General features: G+C 42.9%; 2 protein-coding genes across 4 annotated transcripts in view; one reads left to right on the plus strand and one right to left on the minus strand.

Moving 5' to 3' along the window:
- Nucleotides 1-22,500, minus strand: part of LOC137198877 (semaphorin-6D-like) — a 153,808-nt gene that overhangs the window by 108,365 nt on the left and 22,943 nt on the right. For 2 of the 3 annotated variants that reach the window (XM_067612881.1, XM_067612879.1), the window contains exon 2: nt 15,616-15,735. The gene's annotated coding sequence lies outside the window, so the exon portion shown is untranslated. Of the gene's footprint in view, nt 1-15,615; nt 15,749-22,500 lie in introns of all 3 variants that reach the window. The other variant, XM_067612880.1, reaches the window with a different exon arrangement.
- On the plus strand, nt 9,968-11,159 carry LOC137198528 (uncharacterized). The gene is made up of 2 exons (XM_067612413.1): nt 9,968-10,150; nt 10,269-11,159. The coding sequence occupies exons 1-2, from the start codon at nt 9,968-9,970 to the stop codon at nt 11,157-11,159; spliced, it is 1,074 nt and encodes a 357-aa protein (XP_067468514.1).

Below are 22,500 nucleotides of genomic sequence, written 5' to 3' on the forward strand. Positions count from 1 at the left end.
CTGCATATCATGTATCACTGCATCACTGCATATCATGTGTTATGTATCACTGCATCACTGTGTGTCATGTATCACTGTATCACTGCATCACTGCGTATCACTGCGTGTGACTGTATCACTGTGTATCACTGTCTGTCATGTATCACTGTGTATCACTGCGTATCACTGCCTGTCATGTATCACTGTATCACTGTGTATCACTGTATCACTGTGTATCACTGTGTATCACTGTCTGTCATGTATCACTGTGTATCACTGCATGTGACTGTATCACTGTGTATCACTGTATCACTGTGTATCACTGCGTGTGACTGTATCACTGTGTATCACTGTGTATCACTGTCTGTCATGTATCACTGTGTATCACTGCGTGTGACTGTATCACTGTGTATCACTGTATCACTGTGTATCACTGTGTATCACTATGTATCACTGTGTATCACTATGTATCACTGTGTATCACTGCGTATCACTGCCTGTCATGTATCACTGTATCACTGTGTATCACTGTCTGTCATGTATCACTGTGTATCACTGCATGTGACTGTATCACTGTGTATCACTGTATCACTGTGTATCACTGTCTGTCATGTATCACTGTGTATCACTGCATGTGACTGTATCACTGTGTATCACTGTGTATCACTGCATGTGACTGTATCACTGTGTATCACTGTATCACTGTGTATCACTGCATGTGACTGTATCACTGTGTATCACTGTCTGTCATGTATCACTGTGTATCACTGCGTGTGACTGTATCACTGTGTATCACTGTGTATCACTGCGTGTGACTGTATCACTGTGTATCACTGTGTATCACTGTATCACTGTGTATCACTGTGTATCACTATCACTGTGTATCACTGTGTATCACTGTATCACTGTGTATCACTGTCTGTCATGTATCACTGTGTATCACTGTATCACTGTGTATCACTGTGTATCACTGCGTGTGACTGTATCACTGTGTATCACTGTGTATCACTGTGTATCACTGTATCACTGTGTATCACTGTGTATCACTATCACTGTGTATCACTGTGTATCACTGTATCACTGTGTATCACTGTCTGTCATGTATCACTGTTTATCACTGTGTATCACTGTATCACTGTGTATCACTGTGTATCACTATCACTGTGTATCACTGTGTATCACTGTATCACTGTGTATCACTGTCTGTCATGTATCACTGTATCACTGTGTATCACTGTGTATCACTGCGTGTGACTGTATCACTGTGTATCACTGTGTATCACTGTATCACTGTGTATCACTGTGTATCACTGTGTATCACTGTGTATCACTGTATCACTGTGTATCACTGTGTATCACTGTGTATCACTGCGTGTGACTGTATCACTGTGTATCACTGTGTATCACTGTGTATCACTGTGTGTGACTGTATCACTGTGTATCACTGTGTATCACTGCGTGTGACTGTATCACTGTGTATCACTGTGTATCACTGTGTATCACTGTGTGTGACTTTATCACTGTGTATCACTGTGTGTGACTGTATCACTGTGTATCACTGTGTATCACTGTGTGTGACTGTATCACTGTGTATCACTGTGTATCACTGCGTGTGACTGTATCACTGTGTATCACTGCGTGTGACTGTATCACTGTGTATCACTGTATCACTGTGTATCACTGTGTATCACTGTGTATCACTGCGTGTCATGTATCACTGTATCACTGTGTATCACTGTGTATCACTGCGTGTGACTGTATCACTGTGTATCACTGTGTATCACTGTGTATCACTGCGTATCACTGCGTGTGACTGTATCACTGTGTATCACTGTGTATCACTGTGTATCACTGTGTATCACTGCGTGTGACTGTATCACTGTGTATCACTGTGTATCACTGTATCACTGTGTATCACTGTGTATCACTATCACTGTGTATCACTGTGTATCACTGTATCACTGTGTATCACTGTCTGTCATGTATCACTGTGTATCACTGTATCACTGTGTATCACTGTGTATCACTGCGTGTGACTGTATCACTGTGTATCACTGTGTATCACTGTGTATCACTGTATCACTGTGTATCACTGTGTATCACTATCACTGTGTATCACTGTGTATCACTGTATCACTGTGTATCACTGTCTGTCATGTATCACTGTGTATCACTGTGTATCACTGTATCACTGTGTATCACTGTGTATCACTATCACTGTGTATCACTGTGTATCACTGTATCACTGTGTATCACTGTCTGTCATGTATCACTGTGTATCACTGCGTGTGACTGTATCACTGTGTATCACTGTGTATCACTGTGTATCACTGTGTATCACTGTGTATCACTGTGTATCACTGTGTATCACTGTATCACTGTGTATCACTGTGTATCACTGTGTATCACTGCGTGTGACTGTATCACTGTGTATCACTGTGTATCACTGCGTGTGACTGTATCACTGTGTATCACTGTGTATCACTGTGTATCACTGTGTGTGACTTTATCACTGTGTATCACTGTGTGTGACTGTATCACTGTGTATCACTGTGTATCACTGTGTATCACTGTGTATCACTGTGTGTGACTGTATCACTGTGTATCACTGTGTATCACTGCGTGTGACTGTATCACTGTGTATCACTGTATCACTGTGTATCACTGTGTATCACTGTGTATCACTGTGTATCACTGTGTATCACTGCGTGTCATGTATCACTGTATCACTGTGTATCACTGTGTATCACTGCGTGTGACTGTATCACTGTGTATCACTATGTATCACTGTGTATCACTGCGTATCACTGCGTGTGACTGTATCACTGTGTATCACTGTGTATCACTGTGTATCACTGTGTATCACTGCGTGTGACTGTATCACTGTGTATCACTGTGTATCACTGCGTGTCATGTATCACTGTATCACTGTGTATCACTGTGTATCACTGCGTGTGACTGTATCACTGTGTATCACTGTGTATCACTGCGTGTGACTGTATCACTGTATCACTGTGTATCACTGTGTATCACTGTGTGTGACTGTATCACTGTGTATCACTGTATCACTGTGTATCACTGTGTATCACTGTATCACTGTATCACTGTGTATCACTGTGTATCACTGTGTATCACTGTGTATCACTGTGTATCACTGCGTGTCATGTATCACTGTATCACTGTGTATCACTGTGTATCACTGTGTATCACTGTATCACTGTGTATCACTGTGTATCACTGTATCACTGTGTATCACTGTGTATCACTGTATCACTGTGTATCACTGCGTGTGACTGTATCACTGTGTATCACTGTGTATCACTGTGTATCCTTGTACCAGGTGATGCAGGTCAGGTGACCACCTGGTCGTATCACTGCCGTATTACACAGGCAGAAATGAGTAGAGCTGCAATTAGTTGATCAACAAAAGAAAAAGTAATTGGCAATTTTTTGATGATCAATGAACCATTTTGAGTCATTTTTTAAAGAAAGAAATGAATGTTTCCTGGTCTCAGTTTAGTCTGAACATCTTCAGGCTGTGTTACTGGTTGCATTTTATAGATTAAACCATTAATCAATAATGAAAAGACTCGTTATTCTAGACATGAACAGATAGAATAGAAACATCATGACTGTGCTGCTTCACCAGACTCAGATCCAGAACGTTTCTCTGCATCTTCCACCGTCTGTTAAACAGCAGCGACGCTGAAACACATTTGAACATTTATTTATTTGTACGTTGAGACTGCGGCTGCAGATTAAAGCTCACTGCAGAGTTTCAGGATCTTTCTGTCTGATTTAAATATCCGTCGCAGCCTGACTGATATCTGAATCTGATCAAACTCAAACAGCTTCTCTAAGTCGAGTCTCGCAGCGTTTTCTGCCGCTGCTCCACATTGCTGCTGGGAGGATTTCAACTACCCACAATCCACTGCTTTAAACATGAAGACGGCCCCGAGTATCAAACTCCTGGAGGAGCTTTTTAATCTGCAGGTCTGAAGTGTGTTAATGGATCCATATTAACCCTGATGTGTGTGTGTGTGTGTGTGTGTGTGTGTGTGTGTGTATGTGTGTGTGTGTGTGTGTGTGTGTGTGTGTGTGTGTGTGTGTGTGTGTGTGTGTGCTGAAATAAACTTCCCATTTAATCCTGTTTCATGTTGCTTTTCTTGTTGTTTCTGTCTGTGAGAACACAAACGATACCCATGAGCCTCGGCTGTTGTTGCTATGGAGAAGAAGCCATGGCTGCCGATCACATTCAAAGATACACAAGTTATTAACAATCAATAACAAACTGGGACACGTCAGCTGATTATAACGAATAATAAAAAATAAAACTGAAACTGGTTCAGAACAACGTGACCAGTAATAAACGAGTCAAACGTTTAGTTCTGCTCGCCGTTAGTGGTGCATGTGACCCAGTTTGAAGCTCTGTGATTGGCTGTTTCTTGCTTCTACTATTCTGTCTTTATGTATTGTGTATGTATATTGGTAAATGTATGTATGTAATCATCCTGGTGAAGTCATCACGAATATCGACTAAACACTTTGTCATTTAGTTTTAAAGTAAACGGAGACGCTGTCAGAGATACGAACTTCCTGCTTCTCATGGTGAATATTTGACAGTTTTCATGATAGTAAACTCAACATCTTTGTGTTTCTGACAGAACATCTCAACATGTTGAATAATGATTGACATTTCATACACTGATCAATCAACGGATCAGACCAGATAAACCATCTACGAGACCCGTCTGATCATGTTTCATCTATTTATGGATGTTGTCAACGTGAGTTAATTATTAGTTAATTATTGCAGGTAGAGATGATGTAAAACAGGAGGAAGTAGAGTCATTTATTCAGTGACGACCCTCCGCAGCCTCCTGAGACTCTCCTGACAAAATGAGAACACTTTAACAGACTGGACCCTGCAGACTTCACCAACGTTGAAAGATCACCTTCAGCTAATGATCTTTCTGTTTTAACTCCCACATGGGCAGCAGTCAGGAGCTTCTCCTCAGCTCCGCTTTTCTGGGCCAGACGGGAAACTTTGGCCGACTGAGAATTTGGGACACGTTTGAAAAACCGTATGAGTAATACCTGGTGAAAGTGGGCCGCCCGCAGGACCAAAACCACCAACAGGAAGCTCTGGAAACTTATCCCCAAATACTCCGACTGCTGTCCTTCACTTCCAGCAGCAGAGGAGTGACGGAGGGTCACCACAACTAAACACAAGAAAACCATTTCCTGCTTGTACAGGTGGAACAGGATCCTGCACTGTTAGCATTAGCATTAGCATTAGTAACATACATCCCAGTGCAAACAGGACGCCTCTCTGTTTGACAGACACGTTCCTGCAAAAATCTTTCTTCTAAATTTGGATGTTAAACGTCAAAAACTGGAGAAAAACAATAGTTGTGAAGCACAAACGCAGACGTGTGTCTGTGCAGGCAGAGAAGAAGAAGAACAGAACTGTGACTAATGATTATTATAATAAAAATATTTCCAGCTTCTGAAACGTGATGATTTGCTGCTTTTCTTCATCATATATGACAGTAAACTGAATATCTGTCTGTATGATGTCACTGCATCTTTCACTTTGTTGACATTTCATCAACTAAATGATTCATTAAAAAAATTAAAATAATAAATAAATAAATAAATAAATCACCTTTTCTGAATAAAAGTGTCTGATGTGGAGTCAGAAACAAACTTTTACTGGTAAATGATGTAAAACTGAAAATATGACATCAATAGCAAAACACACACACACACACACACACACACACACACACACACACACACACAGTGTTCTATATAAGACGGGGGGGTCTGGGGGGTCTGGGGGGGTCTGGGGGGGTTTTGGGGCATTTTCCAGCCGTGGGGATAAAGAGGAGGAGCTCAAATCTTATCGGATTTAATCCAAAGACAGACGAACAGCCCGACCCCCCCCCCCCCCACCAACTGCTCAAGGACACACACACACACACACACACACACACACACACACACACACACACACACACACACAGTGAGGCGATTAACCCTTTCAGCCATTTAAAGTCTCAGAATCGAGGCCACGAGCGCAGTAACTGTTTGTTTTGTGTCTGACAGGAAGCGAGCGGAGCGTCAGTCAGCTGATCAGAGACTTTCAGATGCCTTTAAACTTAAAATAAATGAAGAGAAGAGCTTCACTGATAAGTGATCAATCACTTTGACTGAATCCTGTTCAAATATTACAGTTTGTTTCTGATCGGTTCCCTGCAGGGATCAATACTCTTCACACAGTCCACACAACAGCAACAGTTATGGATCAAACTGATTATATAATCAATCAGTTTGATTGAGTAATGATTACTATCATAGGTTAATGTGATCTGTGGGACGTTTAATGAAGAAGTAAACGTCAACAACACGACAGAGTTAAAGACATTCAGCATGAGATTAGATCAGATTATCCTCCGTCTATAATCTGATTATCTAACTGCAGAAACACACGATTCAAATGTTTCTCTTTACAAAATGAATCAATAAAATATGAAATAATTCATATAAAAAACAACAAAACAAACAAATATCATCATATCATCGTCCCGGTAAATCCTCCCTCAGACGTCATTAACGAGCTTTACGACATAACGAGTGCTGGTGGCGTTCTGCGCTGTGATTGGTTCATTCTGCTCTCTGTCAGAGTTACTTATCGCCGTTTGGCTCTGATTTGGGTCAAAGTTGAAGAACTAACGTCGCTGCTGGTCAGTGGAGGAGGGGGAGGGGGGAGGGGGAGGGAGGGGGAGGGAGGAGGAGGGGGGGGGGGGGGGAGGGGGAGGGAGGGGGGGGGGCTCCAGGTATTAGCCACGTTCATTTTCTTTAAAGGTTTACATTCCTCACTTCACTCCTCTGAACAACAACCACACAGTGAACATCGAGCATCATTCAGCTCCTTGTTATTCGATTAATTGATTAATTGATTAGTTGATTAGTTGATTAGTTGATTACTCGGCAATCATTTTGATCACTGATTCGTCTTTTTGCAGCTTCTTAGTTGTGAATATTTTCCATCAGGGCTGCAAGAAATGATTATTTTCTTGATTATGACAATAAACTGATAAATTTGTATCTGTGTGAGGACGTCGTCTGGACTTTGGGAAACACTGATCAATATTTTATAGACAGATAAACAACTAATTGATTAAAAACTAAAGAAAATATCAGAGAATTTGGACTCAAAAGGATTAATCAATAACCGATTAATCAAAATAGCTGCTGATTAATTCAATAGTTAGCAACTAATCGATTAATCAACTAATCAATAGAATTTTAAATGATGATGATTCATTAACATCTTTAAACCTAAAATGTTTGTTTGGAAACAATTAATCAATAGATGTGCAAAAATAAAGAAAATAGTGATTAATTGTATGTTGATTTGCTAATCAATGCATCCTCATCATCATCATCATCATCATTATTATTATTCTATACTGTAGTAAACTCTCTGTTGACTTGGGCTTCAGTGAGTATTGATCAGTATTTTATAAACTGATCAATCAATGGATTATTAATCATTTCAGTTTCTTTCTTCTGACAGAAACTTCACAGAGGAAGAACTTCGTCTATTGATCTTGTTTTTTTATATGTTTCAATATAAATGCAGCAAACATCTAATTTAGTTGTTTTTACAAACGTTTGTAAAAACACAGAAGCAGAATCATGAAAACTAAAGATTCAACTAAAACTAAAGTTTAGTCCAAATTCACTTCTGTTGTGTGACGAGTCGACACGCTGACCTCGAACCAGCACATCACCAGCGATACGATGGAACGTGTTGCAGCAGAGATATTAATATTTATCAGGAATATCAGTAGGAGTTGGTGTGAAGTAGATTTTTTGCTGACTCGTGGCCGGTCAGACGGAGACGCTGCTTGGCGTCGTTTTCGCCGTCGTAGCGACGCAGCGACGATCCAAGAAGAAGAAACTGGAAGAGGAGTGTTTTTATTTGGCAGGATGGGAAGTGAGATTTAAAGCTGAGAAGGTCATCGGTCAGAAGGTCATCTGTAAAATTAAAAATTAAATACAAACAGAATTTTCTTTCCCAACTTTATAAAGTGAGAGAAACTGAGTTTCTGTTCAGACGACGATGAATCATCACAAACACACCAGATTCATTTCAAATGAAGGTTTGTCTGAGTGAGATATCTCAACTAGAGCTGCAACCATTAGCTGATTAATTCATTAGTATTAAATTAACTATTAACTATTTTCATAATTGATTAATAGAGTAATTTTTTAAAGAAGAAAAAGTCCAAATTCTCTGATTCAGCTTCTTAAATGTGAATATTTTCTGGTTTCTTTAGTCTCTCTGACAGTAAACTGAAGATCTTTGTGTTGTTGATAAAATGAGACATTTGAGGACTTTAGGACACAACGATCCACATTCTTCACCATTTTCTGGCATTTTATGGACCAAACAACTAATCAATAAAACCAACATTTTTCCATCACTAATTTCTGGGGCATTTTTTCAGTATTTTTGCTGACGTAGCTGCTGTGTAACAGTTTATTCTCAGGACATTAAATTATATATATATATATATATATACTAATATTCTAATATGTAGTTTGACACACAAAACTACACTGAAAACTGAAAGTATTTTCTGTTCGTTAAAGAATCGTTAACGACGCTGACAGTGAACGCAACACAGCAGCTGAACAACGAGCTGAAGCTGCAGTCAAGTGTCTCACATTTAAAGCCAATGTGGATAAAAATTCCTGAAAAATGCTTCGGAAAAAGAAGAGAAAAAACAGGAAATTTGAAGATTTCTATAATTCAGTGACAAACAGCCGACTCCATCTCCTGATGAAGATCATGTGATATGACCGAAAGTTTCACAGAGTGGCCAGTAAATGAGATTCGTTGCTCAATTGCTGTTTTGATATTTGATTCATCGTTTGAGTCATTTATAAATCAAAAACTCTACTTTATATCTTTGTACAGTGAATATATTTGTGTTTTCGACTGTTGGTCGGATTAAAAAAGACACATGAAGACGTCACCTCGGACTCTGGGAAACTGATGTTTTCTGACATCAAATCATTGATGAAATAACTGAAAAACCAATCAGCAGATGAATGAATAATGGAAGTCATCATCAGCTGCAGCCATAAAGACAATAAAGGAGAATAAAAAGGCAGGAAGACAGACGCTGCAGTTCATCAGCTGCTTTCAGAGAACATGACGACAGAGAGAGAGGTCTAATTATCCAGAAAGCACTGTGAAGCAATGTGACAGAAAGAGAGCACTTTGTGCTAATAACAGCAAAACAGACAGTGTGAGTGACATGAAGAGAGAGCACTTTGTAGTAATGACAGTAAAACCAGCCGGCTGACAGACACATGAGAGAAGAAGAAGAAGAAAAAAAGAAAAGCTTCACTCTGGTTTCATTCCTGCTCCTGTCAGGCTGTAGTGGGACGACGGTCCAGGACGGATGTAATCACAACATAAACCAGAGGAGATAACAGAAGCACATCATATCTCTTCTCTGCGCTCCAAAACTTATATTTCAGTGAACTGTGAGGAGTTCAGGTCACGTTCAGGTCAGAGATATTTAGGCCGATGGCATTGACAGCGTGAGGAAGATGTTTTGCAGAGTCCTTTAATATTCATTTATCTGCTGAACTGATGATATGTTCATTAAATATGCATCTGAAACTAAACATACATGAAATAACAGCTGCAGCCACTAAATCTGTTCAGATTCTTCACTCTGCTGGACTGCTGGTTGTAAACAGAAAGTGAACAATGATCTCTAGTGTTGAAGTCTGACCTCCTCCCTACATGGACCTTGTCGCTCTGTAATAATGTCACCTCTAGAGGAAGGACCAGTAGAGGAAGGACCAGTAGACCAGTAGAGGAACAGTCACTAGAGGAAGGACCAGTAGAGGAACGGTCACTAGAGGAACGACCAGTAGAGGAACGACCAGTAGAGGAATGACCAGTAGAGGAAGGACCAGTGGAGGGTGGACCAGTAGAGGGTCACTAGAGGAACGACCAGTAGAGGAAGGACCAGTAGAGGAACAGTCACTAGAGGAACGACCAGTAGAGGAACGACCACTAGAGGAACGGTCACTAGAGGAAGGACCAGTAGAGGAAGGACCAGTAGAGGGTGGACCAGTAGAGGGTCACTAGAGGAAGGACCAGTAGAGGGTGGACCAGTAGAGGGTCACTAGAGGAAGGACCAGTAGAGGGTGGACCAGTAGAGGAAAGGTCACTAGAGGAATGACCAGTAAAGGAAGGACCAGTAGAGGAAGGACCAGTAGAGGGTGGACCAGTAGAGGAAGGACCAGTAGAGGGTGGACCAGTAGAGGAAGGACCAGTAGAGAAACAGTCACTGCAGGAAGGACCACTAGAGGAACGGTCACTAGAGGAAGGACCAGTAGAGGAAGGACCAGTAGAGGAACGGTCACTAAAGGAAGGACCAGTAAAGGAAGGACCAGTAGAGGAACGACCACAAGAGGAAGGGTCACTAGAGGAAGGACCAGTAGTGGAAGGACCAGTAGAGGAAGGACCAGTAGAGGAAGGACCAGTAGAGGGTGGACCAGTAGAGGGTGGACCAGTAGAGGAAGGACCAGTAGAGGAAGGACCAGTAGAGAAACGACCACTAGAGGAACAGTCACTACAGGAAGGACCACTTGAGGAAAGACCAGTAGAGGAAGGACCAGTAAAGGAAGGACCAGTAGAGGAACGACCACTAGAGGAACGGTCACTAGAGGAAGGACCAGTAGAGGAAGGACCAGTAGAGGAAGGACCAGTAGAGGAACGACCACTAGAGGAACGGTCACTAGAGGAAGGACCAGTAGAGGAAGGACCAGTAGAGGAAGGACCAGTAGAGGAAGGACCACTAGAGGAACGGTCACTACAGGAAGGACCACTTGAGGAAGGACCAGTAGAGGAAGGACCAGTAGAGGAAGGACCAGTAAAGGAAGGACCAGTAGAGGAACGACCACTAGAGGAACGACCACTAGAGGAACGGTCACTAGAGGAAGGACCAGTAGAGGAAGGACCAGTAGAGGAACGACCACTAGAGGAACGGTCACTACAGGAAGGACCAGTAGAGGAAGGACCAGTAGAGGAAGGACCAGTAGAGGAAGGACCAGTAGTGGAAGGACCAGTAGAGGAATGACCAGTAGTGGAAGGACCAGTAGAGGAAGGACCAGTAGAGGAACGACCACTAGAGGAACGGTCACTACAGGAAGGACCAGTAGAGGAAGGACCAGTAGAGGAAGGACCAGTAGAGGAAGGACCAGTAGTGGAAGGACCAGTAGAGGAATGACCAGTAGTGGAAGGACCAGTAGAGGAAGGACCAGTAGAGGAAGGACCAGTAGAGGAAGGACCAGTAGAGGAAGGACCACTAGAGGAACGGTCACTAGAGGAAGGACCAGTAGAGGAAGGACCAGTAGAGGAAGGGTCACTAGAGGAAGGACCAGTAGAGGAAGGACCAGTAGAGGAAGGGTCACTAGAGGAAGGACCAGTAGTGGAAGGACCAGTAGAGGAAGGACCAGTAGAGGAAGGACCAGTAGAGGAAGGACCAGTAGAGGAAGGACCAGTAGAGGGCGCTGTCACTGCACCGTAAACATGTTTTTGGGCTGAAATGATTCTGTCAATTCTTTGTCTCAAGAGACGAAGCTGCAGTTTTCAGTCTGCTAATAATAATACGATATTAAATATGATGATGTCACATCCCTGTGTTTGTATTGGCTGAGATCACATCAAAACAGGAAACACGTGATTATTTTCATTATTAATTAAAATGCTGATCATTTTCTCATATTGTGTAGAAAAACAGTGAATGCAATGTCTTCAAATGTCTTTTATTGTCCGACCAACAGTTCAAAACCCAAAGATATTTAGTTTATTATCATATATGACAAAAAAGCATCAAATCATCATATTTATGAAGCCAGAGCCGAAGAATGTTTGACATGTTTCTATGAAAACTGTTGCTGATCTACTTTCTGTCAGTCGACTAATGGCTGCAGCTCTGACTCCCAAACAAAACACAACCTGCTCTCAAAATGTAGACTGGAAAGAGAGAAAAACATATTTAACATCAAATCATTTCTGATATTTCATTTGTGCTGCGCTGTCGCTCCAATAAAACAGATGAAGTGAGACAGACAGTGAAGCACAGGTGGGAGGAAAATAAAGGTGCCGCAGCTATCAAAGCTCCTCTCAGCGGGCATCTGACGAGCCGATGTAAAAATAGGCGGCAGGTCGTTGTTAGGACGAGGAGACGCTGCTCCTGTCTAACTCAATCCTCCATCTGTGAAGGTACAAAGGAGCCGACACACAGTTTCATTATCGTCTCCGTTTCAGGAACAGACAGAACTCAGCCGCCACTTCCTGTTTGCCCCGAGAGGAACACGTCCTGGAAACACGGAGACGGTGGTTTGTGTGCAGCGATGGAGAGTTTAACTCCAACACGCTTTTACTCAAACACACAGAACTTAGAAATATCTGGATCACGGTCGATGGATTGTGATGAAGCTTCAGACTTTCATAAATCATAATAACTTTGTTTTATTGAGCAGGTCAAATATCCACCATGTCGACACAAACAGCTGCAGAGCAGAAAAGCTGCAACCATGAATGCAAAGTTTCTAAAAATGGCCTTTCATGCAAAAATGTTTCTAAAATGTCAACACTATTTTCCAGTTTATTTCAACTTTACTGCTCCTCACAAACCTAGAAGAGCACACGCTCTCAGAAAATTAATCAACAACAATTCTGATGATCAATTAATGCTTTCAGCAATTTTTATTCAGCAAAAACTGTAAAAAAAAAAATTGTAGGTTTCAGCTTCCAACAAGAATATTTTCAGGTTTTCTTCTACGATACTGAGCTGATTATATCTGCATTCTTCACAACCGGCTGACATTTAACAGACCAAACAAATAATCAATTAATCAAGAAAATAATCTGCAGACTGATCGATAATAAAAATGATTAAATGATAGTTAATAAAAATTAATAAAGCATGAAGTGAAAGATGAACATTAAACTACTAAACAGCAGATTAACGTCTTTAATGTCTATAACTGATAATCAATGAGCGTCTGAATAAACACACACACAGGTCTGTCCTGCTACACTTGTGGGGACTCTGAAACAGCACTTTGTAAAGGTGATGCGTGATAAAAACCTTTTCACATTATGTGCAAATTTTCATCAAATGTCGTCACTTCATATTTTTCCAAAAAGTGTCCAAACTTTCCAGAACATCAAAACTTATTGATCTGAAACGTCCTCAGTTTGCAGTTTTTTAACTCTGCGTGATCCTCACAAAGCTGGTAGTAAAGAGCACACACACACACACACACACACACACACACACACACACACACACACACACACACACACACACACTCAGGTGACATGTCTCACCTGTAGCAGCCATTAGCATATGAAGTGAGCTGTTATCTGTGCTTACAGGGAACTACAGGACCCAGCAGCACCTGATGGTGTATCACACACAACCTGTTATGCTAATGAGCTCGTTAAATCTGTTAATTAATGAGCAAAATGTTCCCACATGAACAGAACGCTCCCGACTCGACCCGTCACTGTTGATCACATGATCCTCATGTCTTAATAGACTTTAGTTTTCCCTCATTAACATGCAGATTTATGCAACAACACACTGAACACTGGATGACATCACAGAGACGATGAGGAGAAATCTTCTCCTTTGTTGACAGATGTTTTTAATCTTTACAGGCTTTAAAGACTTTCTGCTCTGTTTCAGTTTCACCTCCAGTGTTTCCGACACGTCACAACAAACTTCAGGACGTTTCCTTTCTGGAAAAACTGTGAATCTAAAATCTAAAATCGTCGAGCCAGAAAACAACTGAGATGGACTTTTCTTTCCTTTTGTCTCCTGCTAACAGCTCTGCTGGTTTCACTTCATCTCTACAGAACAACAACTTCCACAGTTACACCATCATCATGCTGTAAAGCAGCTGCAGGCAGTTTGCTGCATTCAGGCACATTCTGACATCTGTAAACTGTTAATGGATTAAAAACGTCGCAGCACTTGAAGTTTTATCCAAATGTTGACTGACAGCTGCCAAACGTCATGTAAACGTCACAGCAGGAAAACATCCTGATAAAACTTCAACACCGACAACAACAAGCATCCACAGCTGCAAAATAACTAAACACATTTACTAAAGTACTGTATTTAGTTTAGAGGTACTTGTACTTTACTTGAGTATTTCCATGTGATGCTACTTTCTACATTTCAGAGGGAAATATTGTACTTTCTACTCCACTACATTTATTTGACAGCTTTAGTTACTTTTCAGATGAAGATTTGACACAATGGATAATATAACAAGCTTTTAAAATACAACACATTGTTAAAGATGAAACCAGTGGTTTCCAACCGTTTTACAAAAAGCAGTGTGTAGTCGGGGTCACATTTCACATGTCTATGAGTTGTTAACAGCTCCACCAAATAGTGATTTTTCTCTCTGCTGATCACATCGATCAGTTAACGGATGTTTTATTTCTGTTTCTGTGCTGCTTAGAAACAACAGAACCAGAATTCATCAAGATGAGCTCAGTTTGGCAGGAAGCTGAAGTCAAACGTCATGAGAAAGTTTTCAAACTATGAAAATCTTTTTGTTTTAACCTCTCGACAATTAAAACTCAAACAGTCGACGCTGATCGGCGTGTTTTTACCATTTCAGGCGTGTAAGAAAATCTCTTATCTCTCGTTAAATCCTGTTTGTGCGTTTGGTCAAATCAAGTTCAAGCAGGATTTTAAACTCCATGTTTCCCGTGAGATCCCTGCTGTGCCCCGAGCATGCTGGGAAAACACACACACACACACACACACACACACAGACACACACACACACACACACACACACACACTGACACACACACACACACACACACACACACACACACACACACACACACACGCAGTAGTTTATCATAATAAAATGTGCCTGATAAGGAACACATGTCTCTTTTCCAGGGAACAGACTACTTCCTGGAGTGAACTCAACAACTTGACTCTGATTCTACAGATTTAAAGGACAGTTCAGTGTTTCCAGTGTTCCCAGTTAAACCAGCAGTCAGGTGTCTGTATGACCAGTGAAAGAGGTTTTCCTCGCTGTAATCATTCCTCCTGTTCATACTGGATATTAAAAGTGCTTTCAGTGTAAGTGAATGATGACAGGAAGTTTGGGCTCCTGACTGTTTCTCAGCAGCAAACAGAAGTTAATCACAGGCTGATTTTGAGGCATTTTGTTCTTTTTCCAGCTGCACTGAAACTCTCAATTTGCAGCATTACGATTAGTTTGAACTTGAAGGCAGGAAGCAGGTCAGCGGAGGCCGTTTATCAGACTGTCAGAGCAAATATATTCCAGATAAGAGACGACTACAGCTGTTCTTTCCCTGTTTGATCGCTTTGTCTTTATTGCTTTATTTCTTTATTGCGCTCTGATTTCTACTTGCAGTTTGTTCAACTAGTTTCATGTTTTATTGTCTGCAGGTGAGATTAACCTTTGACATGTAAATGGAAACAAAGAGCATAAAAGAGCACAAACAGGTACAAAAAGACTTCTTACCGTGAATTCAGGATCGTCCAATCACAAGCAGCTCCACAGCCGAACAAATCAGTGAGGGGGGTGGGGGGGGGGGGCGTCCAAATCCAGGAAGAGAAGAAGAAGAAAAGTCCTGATTAACGGCTCTGCTTTAAATCTGAAGAGAAGAAGAGAAAAGAGGAGAAGGAGTGAGGAGGTGAGGAGGAGGCAGCGGCTCTGCTTTCATCTTCACCCAAATGCATTGTGGGATGGAACAGGTTTCCCTGAGAACTGGGACACGGCGAGATCAGGTAGATATCAACACACACACACGCACGCACGCACGCACACACACACACACACACACACACATATTGATCCCGGTGTGTTCACAGCGTCTGTCCGATCATTTTAATCACATAAATCATCTTTGCCACTTTTAAACGGTGTTTTATTCAGGATGTTGTAAAATAAACAACAGCAGCATCTTCTGTTGGAAACACTTTATTATCTTGTTTATTATCTTGTTTATTATCTTGTTTATTATCTTGTTTATTATCTTGTTTATTATCTTCTTCTCTTCATGTTGATGTTACTGAACACAGAAACTCTGCTGATGAAGACGAACCTGAAACAACTTCACATTATTTACACTGTGAGAATACCGTAATACCCATGAGCCTCGGCTGCTGTTGCTATGGAGAGGAAGTGCATCATGACACTCTGTTGCTGAAGCTGTAAACAAAACGTGTCGTCATGGTTACTGAATTCACTCAAAATGACCCAGAAATTAAAAGTGAACTGATCTCAACATCGCCGTTAGCAACACACGACTGAATTTTAAACTCTGTGATTGGCTGGTTGGCTGAAATGCACCTTGGGAGTCGTCATGTGCACCTGACAGTCCTCATCACTCTGCTGCAGCTGCGACGCAGAACTTCAGTTCATTTCTTTAAATCAACTTCAGACGCCTGATCGTCAGAAATGACTTTGCCTCAGAAATGTGCTGAAAAACGGACACGACTGTGTTAACGCTGCACGCTCAGAGGAGCACTTTGAAGTCCAGAACATGTAGAGGAGCAGATAAATCACACGACGTCATCGCTGGAGGATCAGGCCTGAAGCTCAGTCTTCCCTCCGTTTGACACTTTAAGATAAAAAACTCAGATTCAGCTTCAGAGTTTCATTACTGACAGTTTTCAGTGTTTTGGTCCCGGAGTTTCTGCTGCCTGAGTTCACTGCTGGTGAAACGTTGTAAAGCTGAGGATGAGGTCAGACTGCAGACAGACGGCGGGATTTTAACTCTTCGAGGTTGAAGTGAGCAGCTGAACGTTGATGTTTGGGAGGAGACAGACTGTTGCTGCTCTCCTTCATAATCATCTCATTTTCTGGTATATTTCACCAGTTTCACATCACTTGCATTATATTTCATATTTGTTTTCCCCGACACGTCACACGTTTGTTCTGAAACTCGGCTCTAATTAGCTGCTTAATTAGGAAGAAAGACTTCACTGTTTGTTTCATTACAGACGTGTCTGGAACCAGACAGTCGCACATTTTATTTACCTACAGCTCCACAAAAGACACCCGCTGAACAGTACCAACCAACGACTAAATAACAACAGTCAGACACACTCTCATACAGTCAGAAACACTCTCATACAGTCAGAAACACTCTCATACAGTCAGAAACACTCTCATACAGTCAGACACACTCTCATACAGTCAGAAACACTCTCATACAGTCAGAAACACTCTCATACAGTCAGACACACTCTCATACAGTCAGACACACTCTCATACAGTCAGAAACACTCTCATACAGTCAGAAACACTCTCATACAGTCAGAAACACTCTCATACAGTCAGACACACTCTCATACAGTCAGACACACTCTCATACAGTCAGAAACACTCTCATACAGTCAGAAACACTCTCATACAGTCAGAAACACTCTCATACAGTCAGAAACACTCTCATACAGTCAGACACACTCTCATACAGTCAGACACACTCTCATACAGTCAGACACACTCTCATACAGTCAGAAACGGCTGTGTTAGTAACGTCATGTCTCCAGCGGTGGAGAGCAGCTGCAGGGTTTCAGCACCGACTTATTTTCTTCTTCTCTTCTTCTCGTGTTGGTTTCATGTGTTTAATGCTGAGTGTGTGTTGCTCAGCTGGTCTCATCTCAGTTGTTTTTGCTGCTGTAGAAAGTTCACAGTTTGTCTCACAGAGGTGATGATGTGGATCTGATCTGAATGAGTGTTAATGGACGAGTGCAACTGAGGCCATTTGACTAACTGTTACCTCCCCTCACACTATTTATTATAATGTTTTATTATGGATTTTATTGTTTTATCTCATTTCATTCCCTTCATGCATCAACATATTCTGGAACCACAATAAACTTTCTTGAACCTTGAACCTTGTATTTACTCATTAAATCAAAAGATCGTCTTAGCGTCTAGCGTGTAGCATGCAGCGTGTAGCATGCAGGGTGCAGAGTGCAGCGTGCAGCGTCTAGCGTGTATCGTGCAGCGTGTAGCATGCAGGGTGCAGAGTGCAGCCTGCAGCGTCTAGCATGTAGCGTGCAGCGTGTATCGTGCAGCGTGTAGCATGCAGCGTGTAGCGTCTAGCATGTAGCGTGCAGCGTGTATCGTGCAGCGTGCAGCGTGTATCGTGCAGGGTGCAGCGTGCAGCGTGCAGCGTCTAGCGTGCAGCGTGTAGCGTGCAGCGTCTAGCGTGCAGCGTGTAGCGTGCAGCGTCTAGCGTGTAGCGTGCAGCGTGCAGCGTCTAGCGTGCAGCGTGTAGCGTGCAGCGTCTAGCATGTAGCGTGCAGCGTCTAGCATGTAGCGTGCAGCGTGTATCGTGCAGCGTGCAGCGTGCAGCGTGTATCGTGCAGCGTGCAGCGTGTATCGTGCAGCGTGCAGCGTGTATCGTGCAGGGTGCAGCGTGCAGCGTGTAGCGTGCAGCGTGCAGCGTGTATCGTGCAGCGTCTAGCGTGCAGCGTGCAGCGTGTAGCGTGTATCGTGCAGCGTCTAGCGTGCAGCGTGTAGCGTGCAGCGTCTAGCGTGTAGCGTGCAGCGTGTAGCGTGTGCGCTGCCATCACAGTTCACTTCGGCCTTTTTCTGTAAACATCACATGTCTGGGCATCAATAAGAGGATTGATCAGCTTGTAGGTAAACCGGTTCTGATCAGGAACCGGTTCTGGATCCCATCCCTATTCAACAGTCAAACGTTCTGAGAAATGTTTGAATTCCTGTTAAGAATAAATTTAAATTTGTAAACAGAGACAAACAACAACACATCAAATGATCTTAATTTGAGCTTCTGGATCTGTTCTGTTACTCTTAAAACTTGATTTGCTGCTTTTCTGCTCTCAGTCTGTGTTTGTGGTATAAATATGATCCGGTTTGCTCTCCAGTCTGGACTCTCAGTCTGATTACTGACTCACTTTATTGTTTGTTGTTAATGAACGTCTCAGAAACTAAACTCAGCCGCAGGAACACGACAGACCACGAATCTGCTGCTTCATCACTCAAATTTATGCTGAAATTTAACATACGAGACGACTCGACACACACACACACACACACACACACTCACACTCACACTCACACACACACACACACACACACACACTCACACTCACACTCACACACACACACACACACACACACACTCACACTCACACTCACACACACACACACACACACACACACACACTCACACACACTCACACACACACACACACACACACACACACTCACACTCACACTCACACACACTCACACTCACACACACACACACACACACTCACACTCACACACACACACACACACACTCACACTCACACACACACACACACACACACACACTCACACTCACACTCACACACACACACACACACACACACTCACACTCACACTCACACTCACACACACACACACACACACACACACTCACACTCACACACTCACACACACACACACACACACACACACTCACACTCACACACACACACACACACACACACACACACACACACACACACAGCTTCCTGAGCTTTCAGCCACTGTGATATTGAGTCTCTTGAAATCTGGATTATCTGCTGCAGCAAAGTAACTGAATGTTTTTGTTCATTCAGAGTTTCTGCAGGTTCATCAAGTAGAAAGAATGAAGGAAACCAGCAGGAACGATATGAACTACAGTTATTAATAATCATACAGCGTCTGGGTGGATACTCTTTCACCCTTGAATCCTCCGGAGAGTTCACAGCGAGCATGACGGCGTGTTGATGACGTTTTTATCATGTGACTGGTGTGAAACCGGAAGAATACAAACATCTGAGGGTGAAGAAGAAACTAACCGGAGAGACAATGAGATTCAGGAACTTCTGTCAGTTCGGCAGACGCCAAAATCCTCAGACAGATTCAAGGAACAGCGAGAGACTCTGTTGTTTATAACCAAAGCCTCCTGCTCGCTCTACCCCGGCGCCGCCGCTCGCCTCAACCACACGGAGTATTTCCAACAGGTGAGGATGTTTCCTGCTGCGTGCTGCATGTATGAAAGAGAAACTCTGAGGAACCTCCTGCGTTCATATGAGAAAACGAGTCAACAGATGCAGAGCAGCGTCTCTGGTCTCTCATGAATCTCTAGTTCTGTGTGTGTTGTATTGAGCATCGTCTAAAACATCTGGACAGTTGTTTTCTGTTTTCACACGTCGTCGTTCTTTTAACGGTCTCAGCAGCTCGTTAAATACACGTTATGGAGAAACCAGAGACTGCCACGCTCTGCTTTTCCTCTGTTTTATTTAAATTGGTTGTTGTTGGCACTGCGTCACAGGACATTTGCATAAAGTTTAGCCTTCCTCTGTACAGTTACAGTGAAAAGCAGCCGAGTCCGTGTGTGTGTGAACTCTTCACTACCACCAACACACTGTCTGACTGTCACTAGTAGCTACAGCAGCTTGTTTACCTTGTTTCCGTTCACAGTAGCCTGCCAGCTGCTGTCAATCAAACACAGACACCGACACGCACCTCCAGCTGCTGTCAATCAAACACAGACACCGACACGCACCTCCAGCTGCTGTCAATCAAACACAGACACCGACACGCACCTCCAGCTGCTGTCAATCAATCACAGACACCGACACGCACCTCCAGCTGCTGTCAATCAAACACAGACACCAACACGCCCCTCCAGCTGCTGTCAATCAAACACAGACACCAACACGCCCCTCCAGCTGCTGTCAATCAAACACAGACACCAACACGCACCTCCAGCTGCTGTCAATCAAACACAGACACCAACACGCACCTCCAGCTGCTGTCAATCAATCACAGACACCAACACGCACCTCCAGCTGCTGTCAATCAATCACAGACACCAACACGCACCTCCAGCTGCTGTCAATCAAACACAGACACCAACACGCACCTCCAGCTGCTGTCAATCAATCACAGACACCAACACGCACCTCCAGCTGCTGTCAATCAATCACAGACACCAACACGCACCTCCAGCTGCTGTCAATCAATCACAGACACCAACACGCCCCTCCAGCTGCTGTCAATCAATCACAGACACCAACACGCACCTCCAGCTGCTGTCAATCAAACACAGACACCAACACGCACCTCCAGCTGCTGTCAATCAAACACAGACACCAACACACACCTCCAGTCGCTGAGACAAATGTCTGATTTTTTTTTCATTCTAATGATGAATAAAACTATTAACAATACATTTGAAATAAATGTGATTTGAGTTTTGAATGAGGACTTTCAGTATTTGGAAGGTTAACCAGATTTCAATGTCTACACCTGTTATTTCAATGTGTCAGATACCAAATTATTGAAGATTTTCCATCAATCAGCTGACAGAGTAACAGTAATGGTTTCAGATGGCTGCTGCAGAGCTGTGAGGGCGAGCAGCAGATGAGTCGATGCTGCAGTCACTCTCACACTGAACTCTACATCACTAAAACGCCGGCAGCTCCCGGCTTGATGAAGCAATAAAGAGCCGCTCATCAGAGCAGAATACAGAATGAAGAGCCTCCGTCATTACGGGTGCAAATGACGCTTTTATCTAACTGCAGAGCAGATTAGGGACTCCTCCCAGAGGGCACCAGTGGTTAGTCTGGACTCAACCGTCGCCACAGATGGATTCTCAACACCGACCCTGAATTAAAAAAACATCCTTCTATCAATCATATCATGACAAGAACCTTCGAGGGAAGCGGCGGCCTGCTGCAGCTGTCAGAGGGAATAAAAGAGAAGGGGGTTTCTGGGCCTTTGGGTGGCGAGGAGGAGACGACTGATGGCGGCCGGCAGGTTCAAGCCAATGAGCCGAAGAGCTTTAGAGGCGAGCGGAGAGGCTCATACAGAGAGAGGGGAAGCTGGGCAGCGAGGGAGAAAATTAAAGAATCTGAAGAATGAGGGAACGACAGATGAAAATAATAAAAGAAACGGATCCGGCGGCGTGAAGCGTGTGTGTGGTGAGCAGATGGAAATCCAGACGGAGCCCTCAGTCAGATTCCTGCCTCATGCAAATGCCTTCGTTGAAGCCGATGTGACTGTGATCTGATCGCCGGCGTGCGGCGGCGAAATCACCAGAAAACTCCTGCGGCTCGATTCTCCTCAACCTTTGTGTTTGTTTCTGGAGGAAACAGAATCAAACCTGCACGTCTACCACATGAAACTGTGAACATGAAGCAGAAGGAGAACTAATTATAAACTGTGATGTTCTGCAGAAACAAAGTTCCGTCTCCCACAAACACAAACAGGAAGTCTATTCTCTAGTTTTCTCTTTAAAGAACATCATCCTGCAGCTGTTTGCTCCTGATAATCTAACTAATCACTGCTGGACCTTCCAGATCTGTGAGATGTGGAGAAAAGTCATTTCTTCATCATTTCTGCCGCTAT

The sequence above is a fragment of the Thunnus thynnus genome, chromosome 15 (assembly GCF_963924715.1).
Source record: "Thunnus thynnus chromosome 15, fThuThy2.1, whole genome shotgun sequence".
NCBI lineage: Eukaryota > Metazoa > Chordata > Actinopteri > Scombriformes > Scombridae > Thunnus > Thunnus thynnus.

Excerpts from the sequence above, each read along its gene's own strand:
- LOC137198528 (XM_067612413.1), top strand. The coding sequence starts at position 9,968 with ATGACCAGTAGAGGAAGGACCAGTGGAGGGTGGACCAGTAGAGGGTCA. Across the intron at positions 10,151-10,268 it reads GACCAGTAGAGGGTGGACCA|GAAGGACCAGTAGAGGAAGG; the intron begins GTAGAGGGTCAC and ends TGACCAGTAAAG.